At 35.9% G+C, this 18306-nt stretch overlaps 3 protein-coding genes across 3 annotated transcripts; 2 read left to right on the top strand and 1 right to left on the bottom strand.

Annotated features, from left to right (window-relative positions):
• Positions 1-726: 726 nt before the first annotated feature.
• On the top strand, positions 727-1300 carry LOC108984985 (adenylosuccinate synthetase 2, chloroplastic-like). Its single transcript, XM_018957104.1, has 3 exons — positions 727-1084; positions 1177-1229; positions 1277-1300. The coding sequence occupies exons 1-3, from the start codon at positions 727-729 to the stop codon at positions 1298-1300; spliced, it is 435 nt and encodes a 144-aa protein (XP_018812649.1).
• A 10-nt stretch (positions 1301-1310) lies between these two features.
• Positions 1311-1625, bottom strand: LOC108984986. Its single transcript, XM_018957105.1, has one exon. It carries the CDS (start codon positions 1623-1625, stop codon positions 1311-1313), a length of 315 nt encoding a protein of 104 aa, XP_018812650.1.
• Positions 1626-7973: 6348 nt separating this feature from the next.
• LOC108984987 lies at positions 7974-17593 on the top strand. Its single transcript, XM_035687702.1, has 11 exons — positions 7974-8247; positions 8688-8781; positions 9118-9212; positions 9320-9828; positions 9942-10152; positions 10270-10578; positions 12330-12480; positions 12648-12785; positions 15093-15174; positions 17080-17354; positions 17472-17593. The coding sequence occupies exons 1-11, from the start codon at positions 8071-8073 to the stop codon at positions 17591-17593; spliced, it is 2163 nt and encodes a 720-aa protein (XP_035543595.1). The 5' UTR covers positions 7974-8070.
• Positions 17594-18306: the final 713 nt, after the last annotated feature.

Raw genomic sequence — 18306 nt, 5'->3', positions numbered from 1 at the left:
GTGTGGTGTATGGATGATGAGTAGAATAACTCAATTAATTTAGGAGGAATAAAACCAAAAAAGTTAAAAATTAAATTAAAAAAATAAGTATAGTGTGTGGGATGATGAGTAGCAAAGCTTAGTAATTTCTCTCTCTCTTGCTATTTTTTCTCGTTTGGAAATCTGAATTTACTTTTTGATGTACATGCAGTATGATCTGCTGTTCTCTGGGATGGAAATCTTCAAGCTTGTTCTTTCACTTTAGATTAAACTCTAGTTTTCCCAGTGGAACTCTCTTTTCTCCCAGAAGAAAATGCTGAACTAAAAAGTTCCATGTAGTCTTCTTCAACTGGTTTGTATATATGCTCCCAAGTTTCTAGTTATGACGTTCTCTTTGCGCCAATAATGGGGTACTTTTTTTTGTTAATTCCATGCACTCAGTTCAAGGCCTCTCAAATATGAAGATCCGTTCAATAATTCGTTGGAAAACAGTTCTTCTACGTACAGTCGAGAGGTGCAAATGCCAGGGAGTCGCTGCCATGTTAGCCTACCACTTTGAAAAAGTAAAAAGTGAAAACAAACGAAAATAGAAGTAAAAAACTAGGAAAGAAAAGAGTTAGAGACAAAAACAAGTCGTGTTCTTCGTCTTTGAAGGGAGGGGTCTCTCGATGTGGGTAGATGAACTTCAAGAGAACATTTTGGTAATCTTCGTGGGTCTTGTTTTCGTCTTCGTGTATTCTAGTCTTCATGGGTCTCATCTTCATCTTCGTGGGTTATGCCCTTCGTCTGAGCAGCCATTCACCAGTAGTGCACTTTTCATCACTAAATCTTACCATATTGGTTGCCATGTTGTCGAAGCTTTTTGAAATTCAGTTGGGGGTTGCATATAAACACATCAATTGTACACCAATTAAATCGTTCCCTGTAGATCTTCGTCTTCTTGAGCAATTGAAGGTGGAATATGAGGTATTGCCTGAATGGAAGAGTGATATTGCTTCTATCAAAAACTATGATGACCTTCCATTGGCTGCACGTACCGCGTATGTACAAAGGATAGAAGAACTTGTTGGTATACCCGTCCATTATATTGGTGTTAGACCTGGACGTGATGCCCTTATAATAAAATAAATTGATAATTGTTCCATCTCAGATGCTCGAGGGGATTCTCGTATTCTATGACTTTCATTTCTACTCTAGATTCTGTGACTTTTGAAAATGAGGCTTGCATGCTTTACAAGCTGGGGAGTGAAGTCAGATAGACTAATCCGTAATGTTTGATGCTTTTTGTCATTTTCAGGAACATGGAGAAGAGAATCCATGATTAGAATGTCCTAATCACGAGGCAGAAGAGATGATAACCAGGAGTCATCTCCATTACGGACTACCTTCAACTGGAAAATTCCCGAGCCTTGTGGTCCAGACACAAGAAATGTACAAGACACAAAATGCCTCTTACGAGCTATTGCAAGTGATGCACTGTACCATGGACCCTTTTCAATAGGTTCTTCAATGGAGTCTATGACTGCCTGGTTCTTACTAGCTTTCTCCAAGGCCTTGCTGCTACAACTACAATAAATAGCAAGGTCGTCAAGAGCACTCAAAGCGACACCACATGTTACATTAAACAAAACAAAAGACACCGCCATTTCGAGCCAATGACTTGCTGTTATTTTCATAGGTGGGATTTGTAGAGCCAGAAAGCTGCGATGTTGGGGAGCTTTTGAACATGGAGATTAGTCTTCTCCCTAACATTTCCCACCTTTGAGGTGATAGCTCACTCGCTCTTTCCAAACCTTTCCTCTGACCAAGTTGGTTTCGCTTCATATGGATTTCGTATGCTAGGCGGGACAGCGATCCCACAGCGGCACAGCCAAACGTGGCTAAACGCGGTTCAGTGTATCGTTGTTTTTGTAATAGAGTTCAGAGGGTAAAAAAGTCCACATCCAATCCTTAAAGCTTTAAGCTATCACGATGAACATGATGCGATATTGGTAAAAAAACACAATTTTTCCACCACACCTAAAGCATCTTGCACACATCCCATTTCCTATTTCAAACAACTGTTGCTTCCTTTTTTCAACACTCGAATCAATAAAAATATGAACAAGAGAGACGAAGTGAGGGGGAGAGATTTTTGGAGATTTTTGCTGTCGTGGGTTTTGGTCTTCGAAGGGAGGGAGAGGTGGAGACGAAGGGTTCTGGTCTTGGGACTTGGGAGGGAGATGAAGGGGTATTGGTCTTGATACGAAACGAACCGTTTTGCTGCAAACACAAAATGGTGCGCTTCATTTTCCACATCTACAGCTATTCTCCCGCGACTACGCAGCCGACTGCATTTAGCTTTTTTCGTTGGAAAAAGTTGTGAAGAGCAATGCAAACATTGAAAGTGTGTTGAAAGGTTTATCGTTTAGCCCCCAGTAACTCTGACCCAAGAGCAACAAGGCCATGTATCCATTAGAAGAGGAGGGAGGAGGCCATGAGCATATCGGTGGAAGAGGTAAAACATGTAAAGCAAATAAGAGAGCATACTAACCAAATAAATATTGCTTCCACAGTCGCAATGCTTCATCAAAATTTTTTTTTTTGTAAGAAACACTTTCCACTTCTTGCAATGAAGCCTATAAGCTGAAGTCGCTTCCACTGCCAATGCCATTTCCTCTGCCGCCTTCAACTAATAGGATCCATCCATTACGATTAGGCTGTGTTTGGATCTTGAATTAAGTTGAATTGAGTTTTTATGAATAGTAATGAGTTGATATGGTGGAGTGAGTTTTGTAGGGTCCACCTAAGATGAGTTTAAATGTGTTTGGTTGTTAAGATGAATTTATATATATTTATGAAAAGTTGAAAAAGGTTGTGGATCCCGCATATAAAGAAGTGTTAAATTGAAAAAGATTGTGGATTCCACGTATAAAGAGGTTTTAAGTTGAGGTAAGTTTATTAATTTGAGAGTTAAGTATTTTGATGTTAAATTCAACTTAAAATTAGTGAGCTGAATTGATCTTAGTTGAATCTATCAACCAAACGGGACCTCTCGCCCCTAAAGGAGAGGAAAAAAATGAACGAGAGAACGCACATGGAAGACAACATCAAGACCCGTAGCCATTTGCTCTTACTCATCCTCAACACCATAACCGAGAAACTTAGCCCACTATTTATATATATATTTGCAGTCTTCTTCTCTTATCTATTTATCTACAAACTGTTTTTTTAGAGCTCTGCTTGCTAGACCCAAAATGTAATCACTCTAGCTCATTGAAAGACCAGAAGAATAAGGAATTTCAATCCACCTTTAGATTGCAAAGCTCATGTCAAATAAATACAACGGGTGCATCTGTCCAAGGGGGATGCGGTGCTTGAGTGGAGTTCATATTTGTTTCCCAAATAAAGAATGAATGTAATAATGTTAGGCAATGTGATGAACGTGTGAAGGAATGACACGGGTTGGAGGGCAAGCACAAAACCATTTGTGATATAGAAATCAAAGGTTGAACTTGCGCTTGGGGTATCACCAAATTTTAGTAAAACCTGAGGACATTCCCAAATTGCATTCAGAACGCATTGAAGGTCACTATGAGGTTTTAGTTAAGCCCTTTAGACTAAGTAATGCTCCATCAATATTTCATAGTTTAATGCATTAAATTTTCAAGCCTTCTTTACAAAAATGTCATCAAAGAACATTTATGCTCCATCTGTACCAAAGTTTTGAATTCTGTTCTCGTGTCCGTTCCGGTTAAGGTATCAGAACAAAATATTTCAGTATCGATATGTTTCAATATACTGTTTCGGGATAACTGTTATATAGATAAATTACACTTACACACACACACACACGTGTATATAAACAATTATATATAGAAAAACTATATTCCAAAATAACATGAGTACAAGTCTAAAAAATATACATACTTAAAAAACTCAATAATGTTTTTCAATACAAGTCTTAAAACATACATATCTGAAAAACTCAAGAATATTTCCAAATTCTTAATCTAACTGTTAAAAAAATAATCACCCATCTTCATCTAAAAAACAACAAGGATCAAAGTTCAAAACGTGAATCAAAATATTTTTAATCACAATCATCACCATCATCATCAACATCAAGACCAATATTATCATTGTCTCCCAAATTTAGCGAGACTAATAACTCCTCAATACTTTCCCAATCTAAGTTTTCTCCATCAATAAGCTTTGATTCTTCACCCACCTATTCCTCCATGAAGCCGATATTTTCAAGGTTGATAGGATCCAAAACATCTCTTTTGTTTTTTTATGTTTATGCCAAAATAAAAGTGACACATAAGTGAAAATGTTACATATTTTGCAAAAGTAATAAAAATTACTATTGACAAATTTTATTTTTCTCACAGCTTCAAGTTATAACGAATAAAACCTAAATCATTCAAACTTTTATGCACTAATCTATTCCTCTTCTTAGAATGAATAAACAAACTCAAATGTGCTCTAATTTTTTTTCACAATTAGTCTCACTACAACATTAACTTAACATGCGAACTAAGAGATAATTCTCAAATTATTTGTAATAATTTTAGCTTTATTTTTAACGTGTTAGAAATTTAGTTATAAACTTTATTTATAGTTTGCAAGTAGTTTAAATTAATTTGTAATATTTTAACTATAAACTTTATTTATATATAGTTTAGATTGGAAAATCATGTACAAATTGTAGTAGAGATGGGCTGAAACTTGGCCACCATTCTAGACTTTAAAAAGGCATTGGGCTCAATGTACCTATACACCATCAAGGCCACTAGGTAGCTAGATAGTTTGAAAGGTAGTTCGCTTGTTGAGGACCACCAGCATATGTGAGAATGAGATGGTGCCAGGAGGCAAGGTTAAAAAGGAAGCCCCCCTCACCCATGTAGAAGCGGGGGGACAGGGCACCCCCCACATAGAGTGGATGGCAAGCCTAGCTCTACATCCAAGCTTGAATCCTAGAATAAAGTTTATTATAACCTTTATGGAAAATACTATTGGAACCGAGAGATTTGACTAATACTTCATATCGATGCCAAATGTCACTTTGTGCATGGCCCGGCCCATACACTATATTTAAAGAAAAAAAACTACACATAACCTAGGCTCCTCTCTTCCCCTTTGATAAAACCTAATGCTTCTCTCTTCCCTCCCAAAGTCGCATGCCTCCCTCCCTCCCCTTCCTCTCGGATGAAACCACAAAACTGAATCAATTTCAGAGCTCCACTTACCTTTTGGAAAATGAAAGTAAGCTCTCAAAAAAAGAAAAAAAAACCCAAGTTCCTATTTGAACTTCCAATGTAGACCTTCAAAATTTTTGAACGGAATCAACTCAATTGCACCATCCCCTATAGGCACCCATTGGAATTTTCCAATAATTCTTGGGCACGAAGCTATTGGATAATTTGATTTTTTTTTTTTTTTTCCAATCAACCCTTAGGTTCATTATCACAAATAGGTGGACTACAATAAGCAAATTGCGATAACCTTAACATTCTAAAAAGTAGCTACTAAAATCTTTCATTGTTTTAACATCAAAGACAAATCACAACAATAGCTAGTAATGACTAGTCGATAATGTAAATAAAAAATGGACAAAAAGCTTGAATTCGTGGGGAGTGAGAGAGGCGGGAAGGGAGCCAGTTGGGAACAAAGATTTTCACCGAAAATGAATCTTTGCCACATGGATAGAAGGATGGCCCTAGATAGACTCATTGATTCAGTCCAAGATGGAGGGATGGATGAGGGAGAGGTTTAGGGTTATGGGAGAGAGGGAAGGAATGCGTACTAAGGGACGGAACGGGCATTCAGACAAATAAGGCAGTAAATGAACTAGTATGTTCGATAGCCTGCTCGGTACTCTTCCGGTTAAACTCGAATTGAACTCGACTCGTGAAAAAAAAGCTCGCCCGTGAAAGCAGATACTCATTTGATTAGTAAATGACACATGGCCAACAAAACTCGACTCAACTCTTATAATTCAATAGAGGTCCTACATTTTTTTTTTTTAATAAAGGTTCTACTTGTTAATTGTACAAATTCAATATTAGATTTTTTATTTTTTTTTTATTTATCTAATTTGTTAATTATTAAATCTCATTAAAAAAGAAATAAACAATATTAGAGTCGAGCGAGCTCGAGCTCATTTTTTAGACGAGCTCGAGCTCAAAATCGAGTTAAAAATTTAGCTTACCGAGTCGAGCATGAACAAAAAATAAATAAAAATCTTGAGTTCGAGTATTTTAAATTGAGCCAAGTTCGACAAATTAAAAATCGGCTCAATTTGATTCGATTACAACTCTACAGACAAGGTTTTTCCTTTTTTTTTTAGGACAATGCTATAGCTCCCACTGGGGGCTCCCGCTGGGAGGTCCTGTTGGAGCTATAATATGTGTTTTCATGTATTTTTTTAAAGTTATTTTTTATATAATTTTTTTTAACATTTTTAAATATTTAAAAAAATAAATAAATTTAGAAAATCATTAAAAACACTTCTTTAATTAGAAAGTAAAAAAAAAAAATCATTAAAAAATTCTTCCTCAATCACGAAGTAAAATAAAAAATCATAAAAAAATACATTTTATTTTACTTAGTGATTAAGAAAATATTTTTTAATAATATTGTGAATTTTTTTTTTATTTTTTTAAAATATTTAAAATTGTTAAAAAATCTATATAAAAAAAGAACTAAAAAAACACATAAAAATACATGCTAGAGGGAGCTCTAGCATTATTATTTTTTTAATTAACTAGTCACGTGCTGCCAGCTCATTTGGTTGAACTTATCGATCCAAACTGTCGGTTTCCGTCGTAGCTCTTAACCTTATATAGCTAGTAGGGGCGGGGGCACCCTTCCTCGCACCCCATAAAAGTAATTAAAAATATATTTTTAGATCCAAATTATAAATTTAAATTTTATAAATATGACTATAATTTAAAAACTATGTAATTTTTAAATTTGCTAGTGCATATTTTGTGTAAATTGTAGTGTATTAGTTTTTAAACTATGTAGTTTTTAAATTTGCCAATGTATATTTTGTGAACAAGTCTAACAAATTGTAATATATATTTATATATACACAATTTGTAAAATATAAATATATATTTATTTATATATATGTATATAATATATATATATACATAAATGTAAGCGGGGGTGGGGCGGGCTTGGGCTCTCCCCGCCACCCGCTCCGCTAGGGGTGCTAGATGCGGGGTGGGGGGCCCTTCCCAGCATGGGCGGAGCGGGGTTGCCCGTCCTGCTATGCAGGGGCGGAGCAGAAGCCCTAGATGCAGGGGCACTCTCGCATAGGCGGAGCGGGGTACCTGTCCCGCTATGCGGGGGCAGAACAGAAGCGGAGTGGGACAGTGGGGGCGGGACCCCTAATAGCTAGGATGATTTTGTTGAGAAAATTGAGCTGTATGAAAAGATGTGAACCGATAGTACAGTAGTCCCACTTGCTCATTTACTATTGTATTATTATTTGAGTAATGCTACTCATCTACTTAACTTCCATAATCTTTTCATCATTCTATGATATGACATTAAGTGATTAGAAATTATTTATTATATTTTACTTGTAAACCTATCATTTAATGCCATATCATGAGATAATGGAACAATGATGGGAGTTGGAATGATGAATAAATTTTTTCTTATTATTTAGTTATTTTTTTTCATTTTACTATTTGAATTTGAATTAAATATTTTAGAACATGATTTTCTTATACAATTTAGCAGAAAATAAATTCATTCAATTGAGTCAGTTTTTATAAAATTAAATTTATCTTTAATTAAATGATATGATTACGTTAATTAATTGAATTTATTTTCTATTAAATTATACACGAAAAAAAGAAAAAAACTACTCTTTTCGAAAACAATGTTAGAAGTTAAAGAAGGTACGAAAACATCCCAAGACTGGGGAACAGAATACAAGCAGATGGAGGCACAAAACCCAATTGAAAAAAACAATTATAAAAAAAAAGAAGGGAAAAACCCTGGCATAGGGTTTATCATAACCTCTGTTTGAATATTCTGTTTCTTCAAAAGACCCATTTGACTGAACGACTGCTTCTACGAGTAGTTCTGGATATGTCTACGAGTAAGAGCGGCTCCATGAACTCTCTTATGGCTTCACTCTCAACGAGTTTCGGGAAAGTGCCTCCAGTGGCTGTTCCAGCGATGTTGGATTGCATATTGGCTTCCACTGGCTTACCTCCATCGTCTCTCTTCGCTTCCCTTCTTGACGCTTTCCCTAAACTCATTAAGGTATATCAGCAATTCCATCAAACATCCCGCTTGTATAACCTCTACTTGTGTGCTTGGTGGCTGATAAAATGCAGGAAAAGCAAACTTAAGCATTCTCATTTTAAATGCAAGTGGGTTAAGAACAGAGTAATAGTGAAATGTTGTGCCAAGTGAATACGAGAAAGGATTTTGAGACTATATTTATCTTACCCCCAAAAAAAGAAAGGCTTAGCTTAATGTGGTCATTGGTTTGCCTTGAATTACGAAGTGGATGCGTTATCACTTAGGTTTTTGCAGGCATCTTGCAGTTTATTTTTCAGTAGAGCATTGCTCATTTTGTTTTTGTGACTTGTAAAATAGTTGTAAGGGTTGTAATTTTATCATTTTTCTATTATTAAAGATTATATAAAGGGTGGTTAAATTTTAGTCGATGTTTATTAGGGTTTGGTTAATTTTTGTAGGATATTATCGAGGAGGATGAGAAGTTGGGTCGTGATCGGTGTAAATATCTTACATCATTGGTGGGTGCACTTTGTCACCTTCTAAAAAAACTTGGTGAGTTATCATGGAACGCCCAATCTGGGAAATAGGTTTTCTCTGTCAGTTGAGATTGTAAGATTAATACCATGTACTTCCCTAGAATCTCTGCAGACCCTGTTAGGTCGCTTTATTGTTAAGAAAGTAAATACCTTTTACATGGAAGTGGCTATGTCTGTTCGGTTGGACAAAGACTCAGGGAAAGAATGTGTTAATTTTCAGAACTTCCATTTTGTCTACTTTCCTTCAGTATCTTCTCTTTGATCAGGTTTATGTGTCTTGTTATGTGATCTGAGTTATATTTACCTGTAGAAAATACTAGACCTTTTAAACTTGACTAAAATTCTATCGCAGGGGCCAATAATAATGCTTTGCAGTCATTTATGTCGAGAAGTTTTATTCCTTTGTTGAAGCTGGTACATGCATCTGACCGTGAACTGCTTAACCAGGTAGATTGTCTAAAGAGGGTGCTATCATCTTTAGTGGAGTCTTTGATGTTTCACCTGCTTCTAACTGTTATTTGGTGCTACTGTTCTTTGCTTTGCATTAAATCTAGATTGGCGAGTTGTTCATCAATGTTGTGATTGAGACTAATTCCTGGGTTGTTGTGGAAGAAAACTTGGTGCCCTTTTTTGTTAGATTTGTTGGTCTTTCTACGGGTATGCCTCAACACAAAGAGTCAGATGCCTTCGAATGTGCAGTTTTCAAAGGTTTAAATGACCTGAGAAATGTTGTGGGTGTGGTAAAAGAACACATGCTTTCTCCATCTGGACCCTTCCCACTACCAATATCGTGTCATATTCTAACCTTAATGCTGGATGCTTCCCTTCATAGCTTGCAATCAGCTTCAATCTCAGAATTGATTGTGGCAAATGATTATTATGCAGAGAAGTTTGCTGCTAATTTAATTTGGGATCTTTGTAATTTGACTGAACGACTGCTTCTACAAAGTTTGGAACACCGCTCCTGCACGATTCACTTTTTTCTCCCAATTATTTTCAAAGCATTTGTTTCATATCGGTCTTTTGAAATCTCTGTTCATGGGCAGAAACAAATACTTTTGAGGTAACCCTCTACTTTTTTCAACTATGTGAATTTGCATCTTGTTTACCAGATTTGATATGAGCTATCGCTTTGACTTTGTCTTTCTCTACCAACTGTATGCCATTGTCTCACAGGAAGAGTTTCCTTGAGAAAATTTGGAAGTGCTGCAGAACACTGTTTTCTCTTGGACCTTTAGAGAGAAGAGATGCCTATAATGTACTCTCCATGTATTTCTCTTCTCTTCCTTGCACAGAACAATGTGATGTTGCTGACACAAGTATGAGCGAGGAAGAATTCGACATAAGATCTGAAAAAGAATTTTGGGACGAAATTAAAAGAGGATTGGTAGCAAAGTGTTATTTTTTAAATAATTTTTTGTTAAACCATTCTGATTTGTTGGTAAATATAGCACTTGCTGATGTTTTATTTTTCCCTTTCCCCCTCCTTGGCGGGGCTGATCAGGTTGATAAGGAGGGACTGGTGAGGAAGCAGTCGTTACAAATGTTGAAGAATGTACTTCCCATTAATGGAGGAAGCCAACCCTCTTCTGGTGTTTCGGACACGAAATTGTGTGAAAGGTCAATCCCTCGTGGTATGACAAAGAGGGAGCTGTGGGCTGACAAGGAAGCCAAGTCTATGGGTATTGGAAAAATCAACAAATCAGCCGATCAAAATTTGAACAGCCACCAGCAGTGGGAGGCATTCATACTATTATATGAGATGCTTGAAGAGTATGGTACTCACTTGGTTGAAGCAGCATGGAATCATCAGGTTCTGTTCTTCATTTTGCTAATGAATCTCCTGAATTCGATATTTAGATGTCATTATTTTCTCATGTATGTATGAAATGGTTGTGTGAGGAGCCCTTTGCTTCTGAAGCCAACTTGGGGTTTTTAATAACAATTATTTTCATATATGAGGTTACAATCCTGTTATTTGACTTCTGAATTTGTAGTATCTCAAAATCACTTCTTATTCCAAACATTAGTGTTCCCATGCATCAAAAGTAATAGCTATCCTGACTCCAATTGGATCTTCTACAGAGAGGACGGTCCTATAATGAAGATGGTTGAATCAATAAAAGAACTATGAAAAGTACATAAATAAGTAAATTGAACAGGACTCTATAAATACAACCATAATTCCATTTGTTTGACTAAAATTTAAAATAAAGGTGGTAACTAAAGGAAAGGAAAAGTTTTTTTTTGATAAGTAGTCAAGGAAGGAACAATTTTAAAATATCTATGATAGAATTCTTGAAGTCAAATTAAGTGATACCAAGAAAAAATGAAGACGGAGGTGGTTCCATTTTCTTCTTCAGTTGAAAAAATATGAGAGAAGCTTTTCTAGGTCATCTCTCTCTGGAGCATATCTCTAATGATTTGTCTTGAATATCTCTAGAAGGATTTCACCTTGGCAGGCTTCTTGGATAGGGAAGGGAATTGTGCTATGGAGCAAAGGATTTTGAAAATGAATTTACAAGGAGGCATCATATTGAAGTGATTGATATCTTGCATTGTGGAAATAAGTGAGAAGTAGTCATTAAGGAGAATAAAGTTTTCTCTTCACAATCATTTGGTTTATTTCAGAAATTGAAAAATTATGTTGGGGTATAGGAAGGTCTGCAAATTCAGTTTTATTGTTTGTTGGATGGAGCAAAGGCTAAGGTCTTGCCTAAACTTGATCCTGGATGCTGAAAGCTATCATACTAACCAAGGTATCAGATACTTCCTTACAAAATAATACATAGAGTGCTTGATGCTACTGATGTTCCAGATCCAATTTCTTACCAAAAAAGAGGTTCCAGGTCCGATTTATGAGGGGAGATGAGTTGTGAATAGTAATGAGATTTGTGAGTTAAAGTTGCTGAATAGTAGTGAAATGAGTTGAGATGAGTTGAGATGAGCTGAGATGAGTTGTGAATACAAACGTCTCCTTAGAATGGAAAAAAGTGTTGGGGAGGATAGGAATGTAAAGAAAGGTCATACTTCAAAAAACAAGATATAAGAGCATCGAGGCTGCGACACCTTGCTGATGAAAAACAATTGTCTTGGTTCAAGAATTTGCTTTATTAGAAATATAAAAATTTCCTTCCATGCAACCATATTTTTTTTTGATAAGTTCCTTCCATGCAACCAGATATGCTCATTGGCTGATGAAATGAATAATTCTTGCATAGGCTAGTTCGTAATGCATCTCAGTATAGTAAGGCCTCGTTTGTTTTCGCAGATGAGATAAAAGGAGTTGAGATTAAAATTAAAAATTGAATAAAATATTATTAGAATATATTTTTTTAATATTATTTTTGTTTTGAGATTTGAAAAAGTTAAATTGTTTATTTTATTTTGTATGAGAATTTGGGAAAGCTGTAATGATTGGATGAGATGAGATGAGTTAAAAGGAGTTATGAAAACAAATGAGGCCTAAGTGTCTCCTTAAAGGCTTCATTTTGGCTTTGCAGAATTTAATGCATTGCTATTATTTTTTCAGGCTATCTGCTAGAAACTTTTCATTTGTTGCAGGTATCATTGTTGCTTCAATTCTCTATGTCACATGTTAATTTTGCAAGCCTTGTGGATGGAATCCATCGAAACCAGTGTGAAATTGTGGGTGAAATCTTTAATTGGTTATCGATTCTTTGGGAACGAGGCTTCTGTCATGATAATCCTCAAGGTACTGCTTATTAAAAAATCCTCAAGGTTCCGATGACTTAACAAGCACGTGTTATTTAGTTTGTTCATAGGTATATTCAGTATACTGTAGTAAACAAGGCAATCATAGATATATTTCCTTTTGGCTAAGTGTAACGTAGTTCGGTTTTTGTATGAATTGTGATGCAGTTAGGTGCTTGATTATGCAGTCATTTCTGGGAATTGAGTGGAAGAATTATGGAAATTCTGCAAAATCCGTGCCTGAAACTTTTGTTCTTGGTCCATTCATACAAGCGTTGAATGACCCTGTGCACCACAAAGAGTTTGGTTTGTTCTCTACTTGATTGGTCCTCTGCACTAACATCACTCTTTAAGCATATTTGGTTCTATTGTAGTATATTATAGGCAATTACTTGTGATATATTTAGGGAATCACAAGTAAAAAGAATGGTATGCTTTCTTAATCCATACCCTAATTAACTATCTATCATCTAGCTTGTTTTGAGAGTATTGGCCTATATGTGGATGGAATCTCACATTGCTTATGAGAGAGAAGTTTTGGCCTTTTATAATGTTTCTAAGGGGCTCCAATTGTAACCTTGACTAATCATTTTGGAGTATAGGCTCAAATGTGGTTTTGACTTTCCTTGAGTTGTTAAATTGTTGCCCAAACTTTGCTTCACTCTCCCTTGATGAAACCTAGATGAGAACATTAGTTATCCTTGGATTTCTTTTGGCAATGACTCATAATATGCTCTCCTTTTAATAATTTCCCGAAGATTTCTGTTTTCACATTCATTTAGATTCCCATTCTTATGAAATCTTTGTAGTATTAATAAATCAACTCAGTAATTCGGTCTCGGATCTGACTGTGTCTTCAATTTATATTAATAATAAATCGTTTGAAGCATCCTTTTTATTTGCTTGTGTAAAATGTTTGCAATTTTGTTTATCAGTGCCCAGTGGAAATATGAGGTTTTAGTGTCAGTGCTTGATGTAAGATTATTGGAATTGAAAGCTCTCTCGTACATGATTGCTCTCTAGGTAGTCACAGGATGAACGTTTTTTTTTTTTTTTTTGATCAGTAAAAGATAGATATTATATATATAAATGAAATAGGCATAGCCCTTGTACACAGGAAGTATACATAAGAACTCCTAATTACATTCTAAGGACGATAAATTAAAGACAAGAATTCTTGAACATTATCTCCATGTAATACAATAGTGGAAAACCAACACATTAAAGTGTGGAGAAAAAAATTCTTCAGCTCAGTCGTAGTGCGTTCCTTATCTTCAAAGCACCGTGCATTCCTTTCCATCCAAATACACCACATTATGCACAATGGAATCATTTTCCACCCTGCTGCCACTTGATGGCATCCTTGCATCTTAGACCAACAACCCAACAAGTCCACCACCCTCATAGGCATAACCCAAGCAATATCTGTCCTTAGGAAGATCTCATCCCATAGCACCCTTGTTTCCTCACAATGCAATAAGAGATGATCCACAGATTCTCCATTCTTCTTGCACATGTAGCACCAATCCAACACTACACATCCTTTCTTCCTCAGGTTGTCCGTGGTCAATGTCTTCCCAAGAGCAGCACTCCAAACAAAAAAATCTACTTTAGAAGGCACCCGAAACCTCCAAATATTCTTCCAGGGGAATGGCGTAATATCAAGTTGTGTCGTCAGGATATTATAAAACGCCTTAACTGTACATAACTTGTGGTTATTAGACCTCCATTTCAAACTATCTCGCTGTGCCAAAGGAATCTCCATGGAATATAGTAAGCTGAAAAATTCTGAGACAATAGGTAATTCACAATCATGTAAATCCCTGTTAAAAAGAATATTCTATTGATGCGCACCATAAGAAAATAAACGCACATCTGCCACTGAAGCCTCCTTGTTCACTGCAATACGATATAAGGCCGGAAAAACCCTTTTCAAAGCATGGTCTCCACACCACACGTCCCTCCAAAATCTAATTCGAATGCCCTCACCAACTACAAAGCGAATTTGGTTTGCAAAACATGGCCATCCCTTCCTGATATACTTACACAAACCCACCCCATACACCCCTCTCACTTCCTTAGAGCACCAACCACCCCAAGCGACACCATGTCTAGCGTCAATAATATTCTTCCACAAAGATCCCCCCTCCAACTGATATCTCCAAAGCCACTTACCCAATAATGCTTTATTAAAAGTTCTCAGGTTACACACACCCAAACCCCCATTTACAAGTGATGCACATACCGTCTTCCATCTAACCAAATGGAATTTCTTCTCCTCCCCCATACCTCCCCATAAGAACGCCCTAAAAAGTTTACCTTTCCATATTGTTTATATTGTAATTTTTTTTTGTCGGTAGTTTTTGGAGATTGAAAGTTTCATGATTTTAATTGCAAGTTTTTGTCTCAATAGTTGGGGATCATTTATAATCTCTCTCTCTCTCTCTCTCTCTCTATATATATATATATCTAAATCCAAACCTTAGGTTTTCTTTTACTAAGACTGTCTAGTGCTTTTCCTTCACTCTTCACTAATGTTGCAAGGAAAAGGATTTATTTAATTTATCATGTTCTGATACGATGGGTCTTTTTTTCCCATCTTTTCTCTTACAGGTGTAAAAGGAGTCTACTCATCCAGGATAATTGAGGGTGCAGCCCAGTTTTTTCACCAGTACACAAGTTGCCTCAACGAGAGGTATGCTATCACTTGATAGATAAGATGCCATGTGCATAAAGAAGTAATTGTGGTGAAAAATGCTGCAAGAACGAGTTCATGCTGCAAATCAGCAAATAAAGCCTTAAAAGACTGATAAGGGATGATCCCAGTTATTGGAATAATTCTTGTTGTCAAGAGATTAGTGCATTCTGATATTTTCATTCACAATTAAGTGCAGCGAGGAATTCGAGATAGATTTTGTCTGGTTTGATTAGTTTCTAGATAGAAAAATTCTACTTATTATCCCCTGCACCATACACCAACTTGTGATTTGTCATTTTTGCTCTTCTACTTAAACACACACACATATTGATGTGTAAATATATATATTTCAACAGAAGGATAAAAATGACAAATCACATGGTGTGTGGTGTGGGGATGATAAGTAGCATTTCTCAGATAGATATTATTTCAGTACTCTGCCAAAACTAGTTGACCATATTAATTAGATTTTAATTCCCAAAAATTGACAAGATTGTCACTTTGTCCCAGAAACTCCAGCAAAACTAAACTGACAGTAACATCCTTTGAAATAGAACAAGTTTTGCCAGACTTGCACTTTCCCATATCTGGAGCTGTGATCCAGATTGAAGAACAGTTGCGTGGTGTTGCCATCCAGATTTCCAGTTTTAGAAATCCCAGTTTCCAATATTGAACTTTTATGAAAGAGAAATGTTTTAGCCACAAAGAGATCTCACAAAAGTAAATCCATAAACTAACGTGGCTTGATGTGGTATGTTAGATTGTATATCTACTTTTATTGTAAAGTAGATCTAACGTATAGTATGAAGTCATGTGAATTTGTGTCTTTACTATTGTGAGATCTCTTTGTGGCTGTAGCATTTTTCTTTTGTTTCATCGTATGCAAAAAATGATCTAATTTTTATTTTTCCTTTATGAAATTACAGTCTTTTTAGAATATATAATTGACTATTTATTATGGTCTATAACTTTGGGAAAATGAAAAGGTCTTTAACCTTTTTCTTTAAAATTTCAAAAACTAAAATATGTATCTGAATGAGGTGGTTGGGTAGCCATAAAAGGTTTCTCTTTCAAGAAGTTTTTATTTGCTGTGCTAGGGCTGGTTTGGATTTAGAGATGAGATAAGATGATTTTAGATGAAAGATGAAAGTTGAAAAAATTTTTGTTAGAATATTATTTTTTAATATTATTATTGTTTTGAGATTTGAAAAAGTTGAATTGTCTATTATATTTTGTGTGAGAATTTGAGAAAGTTGTAATGATAAGATGAGATGAGATGAAACACTTTTCGAATCCAAATGGGGCCTTAATGGCTAACTCACATGCATGCTCTTATGTTTATATGTTCACAAACATTAAACTGCAAGAGTACTATTTACCATGAACCATCATGTATCAAATCATCAAAGCGTACCCTCATTGCACCACGAACCAGGCATTAGGAGCATAGCAGTTTCCTGTATCTGTAGCATGTACCCAAATGTACAATTTTTCTGGTAACATTGCTTAGAATTTGATGGAAGGTTTCTCTTGGAGTTGAGACCAGCTGGCTGCATCAACTATGCAAGTGACTTTGCTTTGTACAAAAGCTACTGACATTGTAGTTTGTATTGGAGGGCCACGAAATGGATTCTGCCAACCCCTTCGTCATAAAACAAAAAAGGAAAAAAGGAACTAGTTGGAACTATTCATTCCATATGGTTACTGGCTCCCAGTATGCTTGGGTTGAATTAAATATGTACCTTTACTCATAAAAAAATGTGGTACCTTTAATTATAAAAAAAATTCCTTGTGTTCACAGGAATTGAATTGCATCTTCGAGCAATTGGCATAAGCTGCTTAGAAGCAATCTTATGTATAAAATGTGGTACCTTTACTTATAAGAATTCCTTATGGTCACAGGAACCGAATTGCATTTTTGAGCAAGCTAGCATCAGCTGCTAAGCAGCAATCTTTCAGTAGAGCTGGATTGATGGGTCTTGCAGAATGCATTGCCTTAGCTGCTTGTAGAAATGACAGTGAAGCAGACCGGTGTGAAGATGCTTTTCTTGACATGGCCAATGTGGAAATTTCTTCAGAAAATTTTCTACAACATGATAAAGCAACTTTACTTGATATTTTGAGATTTGTTATAGAGAGCAGCAGACAGCATTTCAATCCTAATTATCGTTTTCGAGGTCTCTAATAATGATATGTTAGGTTATGATATTTTCTGTACTACAATATAATACGCTTTCCCGTAATCATTATGAGGTGAGATCATAATTAATCTGGTACCTTTCCATGGCTACCAGTTTGTGACAAAGTCCTTGAGGCTGCTGCTTCAGTAGTATGTGTGTTTGAAGTGCCCCTGGAGATACTTTTGCACTTCATTTCAACATTGCCACGAGAATTAACTGACTATGGTGGTAAGTAGGATTGCTCTGGCGTATTACATCTACTTCTGGGGTTCACCTTGCCTATTTACATTAGACATCAGAGTGGAATTGGAAAATGATAAAGACAACTCTTTTCTACAACTTTTTTACAACTCTGCTTTAAATGGAAGATACTTTTGTTCAACAGAGTTGCAAGAGTCATGCTTTTACAAAAATACCCTTCATTTAAACAGAGTTGTAAAAAAGTCGTTAAAAGAGTTATATCTCTATCATTACTCGAGTGGAGTTTTGGTGGGGCCTGCCTAGCAGGGTTCTACTACCTCATATCCCTTAGGCATTTTAATGGCATTGACTCCTTGTTTCTTACCCAGTCACCTCCATTTTCTTAAGTTATATTTTGCTGATTATTGCAGAAAGTCATGACCAGTTACTTTGCATTTAATCACTATATGAATGTATATGTTGGTGGTTGATATGTTCGCAATTTATTATCATTGGTTTTGCTGTTTTGATTTGAACACATGGAAATCTTTCTTAATTATGACCATAGACAAATCATGCCTTGGTGAATAGAACACAACAACTTTATCTAGCTTTCCCTGCAGATGAATGCTTCATTGGGAAAAAAAAACCTAGGAATTCAGGCATCCATTTTTGTGGCATACTGTAGTATCCACTTTTCTGTTTGGTTCTGTTTGGTTAACTGCTGTGTTGAATCTCATTATAAAACTGCAGAGGAATGCAACTCAGT

This window comes from Juglans regia, chromosome 2 (assembly GCF_001411555.2).
Source record: "Juglans regia cultivar Chandler chromosome 2, Walnut 2.0, whole genome shotgun sequence".
Taxonomy (NCBI): domain Eukaryota; kingdom Viridiplantae; phylum Streptophyta; class Magnoliopsida; order Fagales; family Juglandaceae; genus Juglans; species Juglans regia.
Note: the sequence above shows the minus strand (reverse complement) of the source record. Positions and strands in the feature narration are given on the sequence as shown.

Excerpts from the sequence above, each read along its gene's own strand:
- LOC108984985 (XM_018957104.1), top strand. The coding sequence starts at position 727 with ATGGGTCTCATCTTCATCTTCGTGGGTTATGCCCTTCGTCTGAGCAGC. Across the intron at positions 1,085-1,176 it reads TATTGGTGTTAGACCTGGAC|ATTCTGTGACTTTTGAAAAT; the intron begins GTGATGCCCTTA and ends TTTCTACTCTAG. Across the intron at positions 1,230-1,276 it reads TTTACAAGCTGGGGAGTGAA|GAACATGGAGAAGAGAATCC; the intron begins GTCAGATAGACT and ends TGTCATTTTCAG.
- LOC108984986 (XM_018957105.1), bottom strand. The coding sequence starts at position 1,625 with ATGGCGGTGTCTTTTGTTTTGTTTAATGTAACATGTGGTGTCGCTTTG.
- LOC108984987 (XM_035687702.1), top strand. The coding sequence starts at position 8,071 with ATGTCTACGAGTAAGAGCGGCTCCATGAACTCTCTTATGGCTTCACTC. Across the intron at positions 10,153-10,269 it reads ACGAAATTAAAAGAGGATTG|GTTGATAAGGAGGGACTGGT; the intron begins GTAGCAAAGTGT and ends GGGGCTGATCAG. Across the intron at positions 17,355-17,471 it reads TCCTAATTATCGTTTTCGAG|TTTGTGACAAAGTCCTTGAG; the intron begins GTCTCTAATAAT and ends CATGGCTACCAG.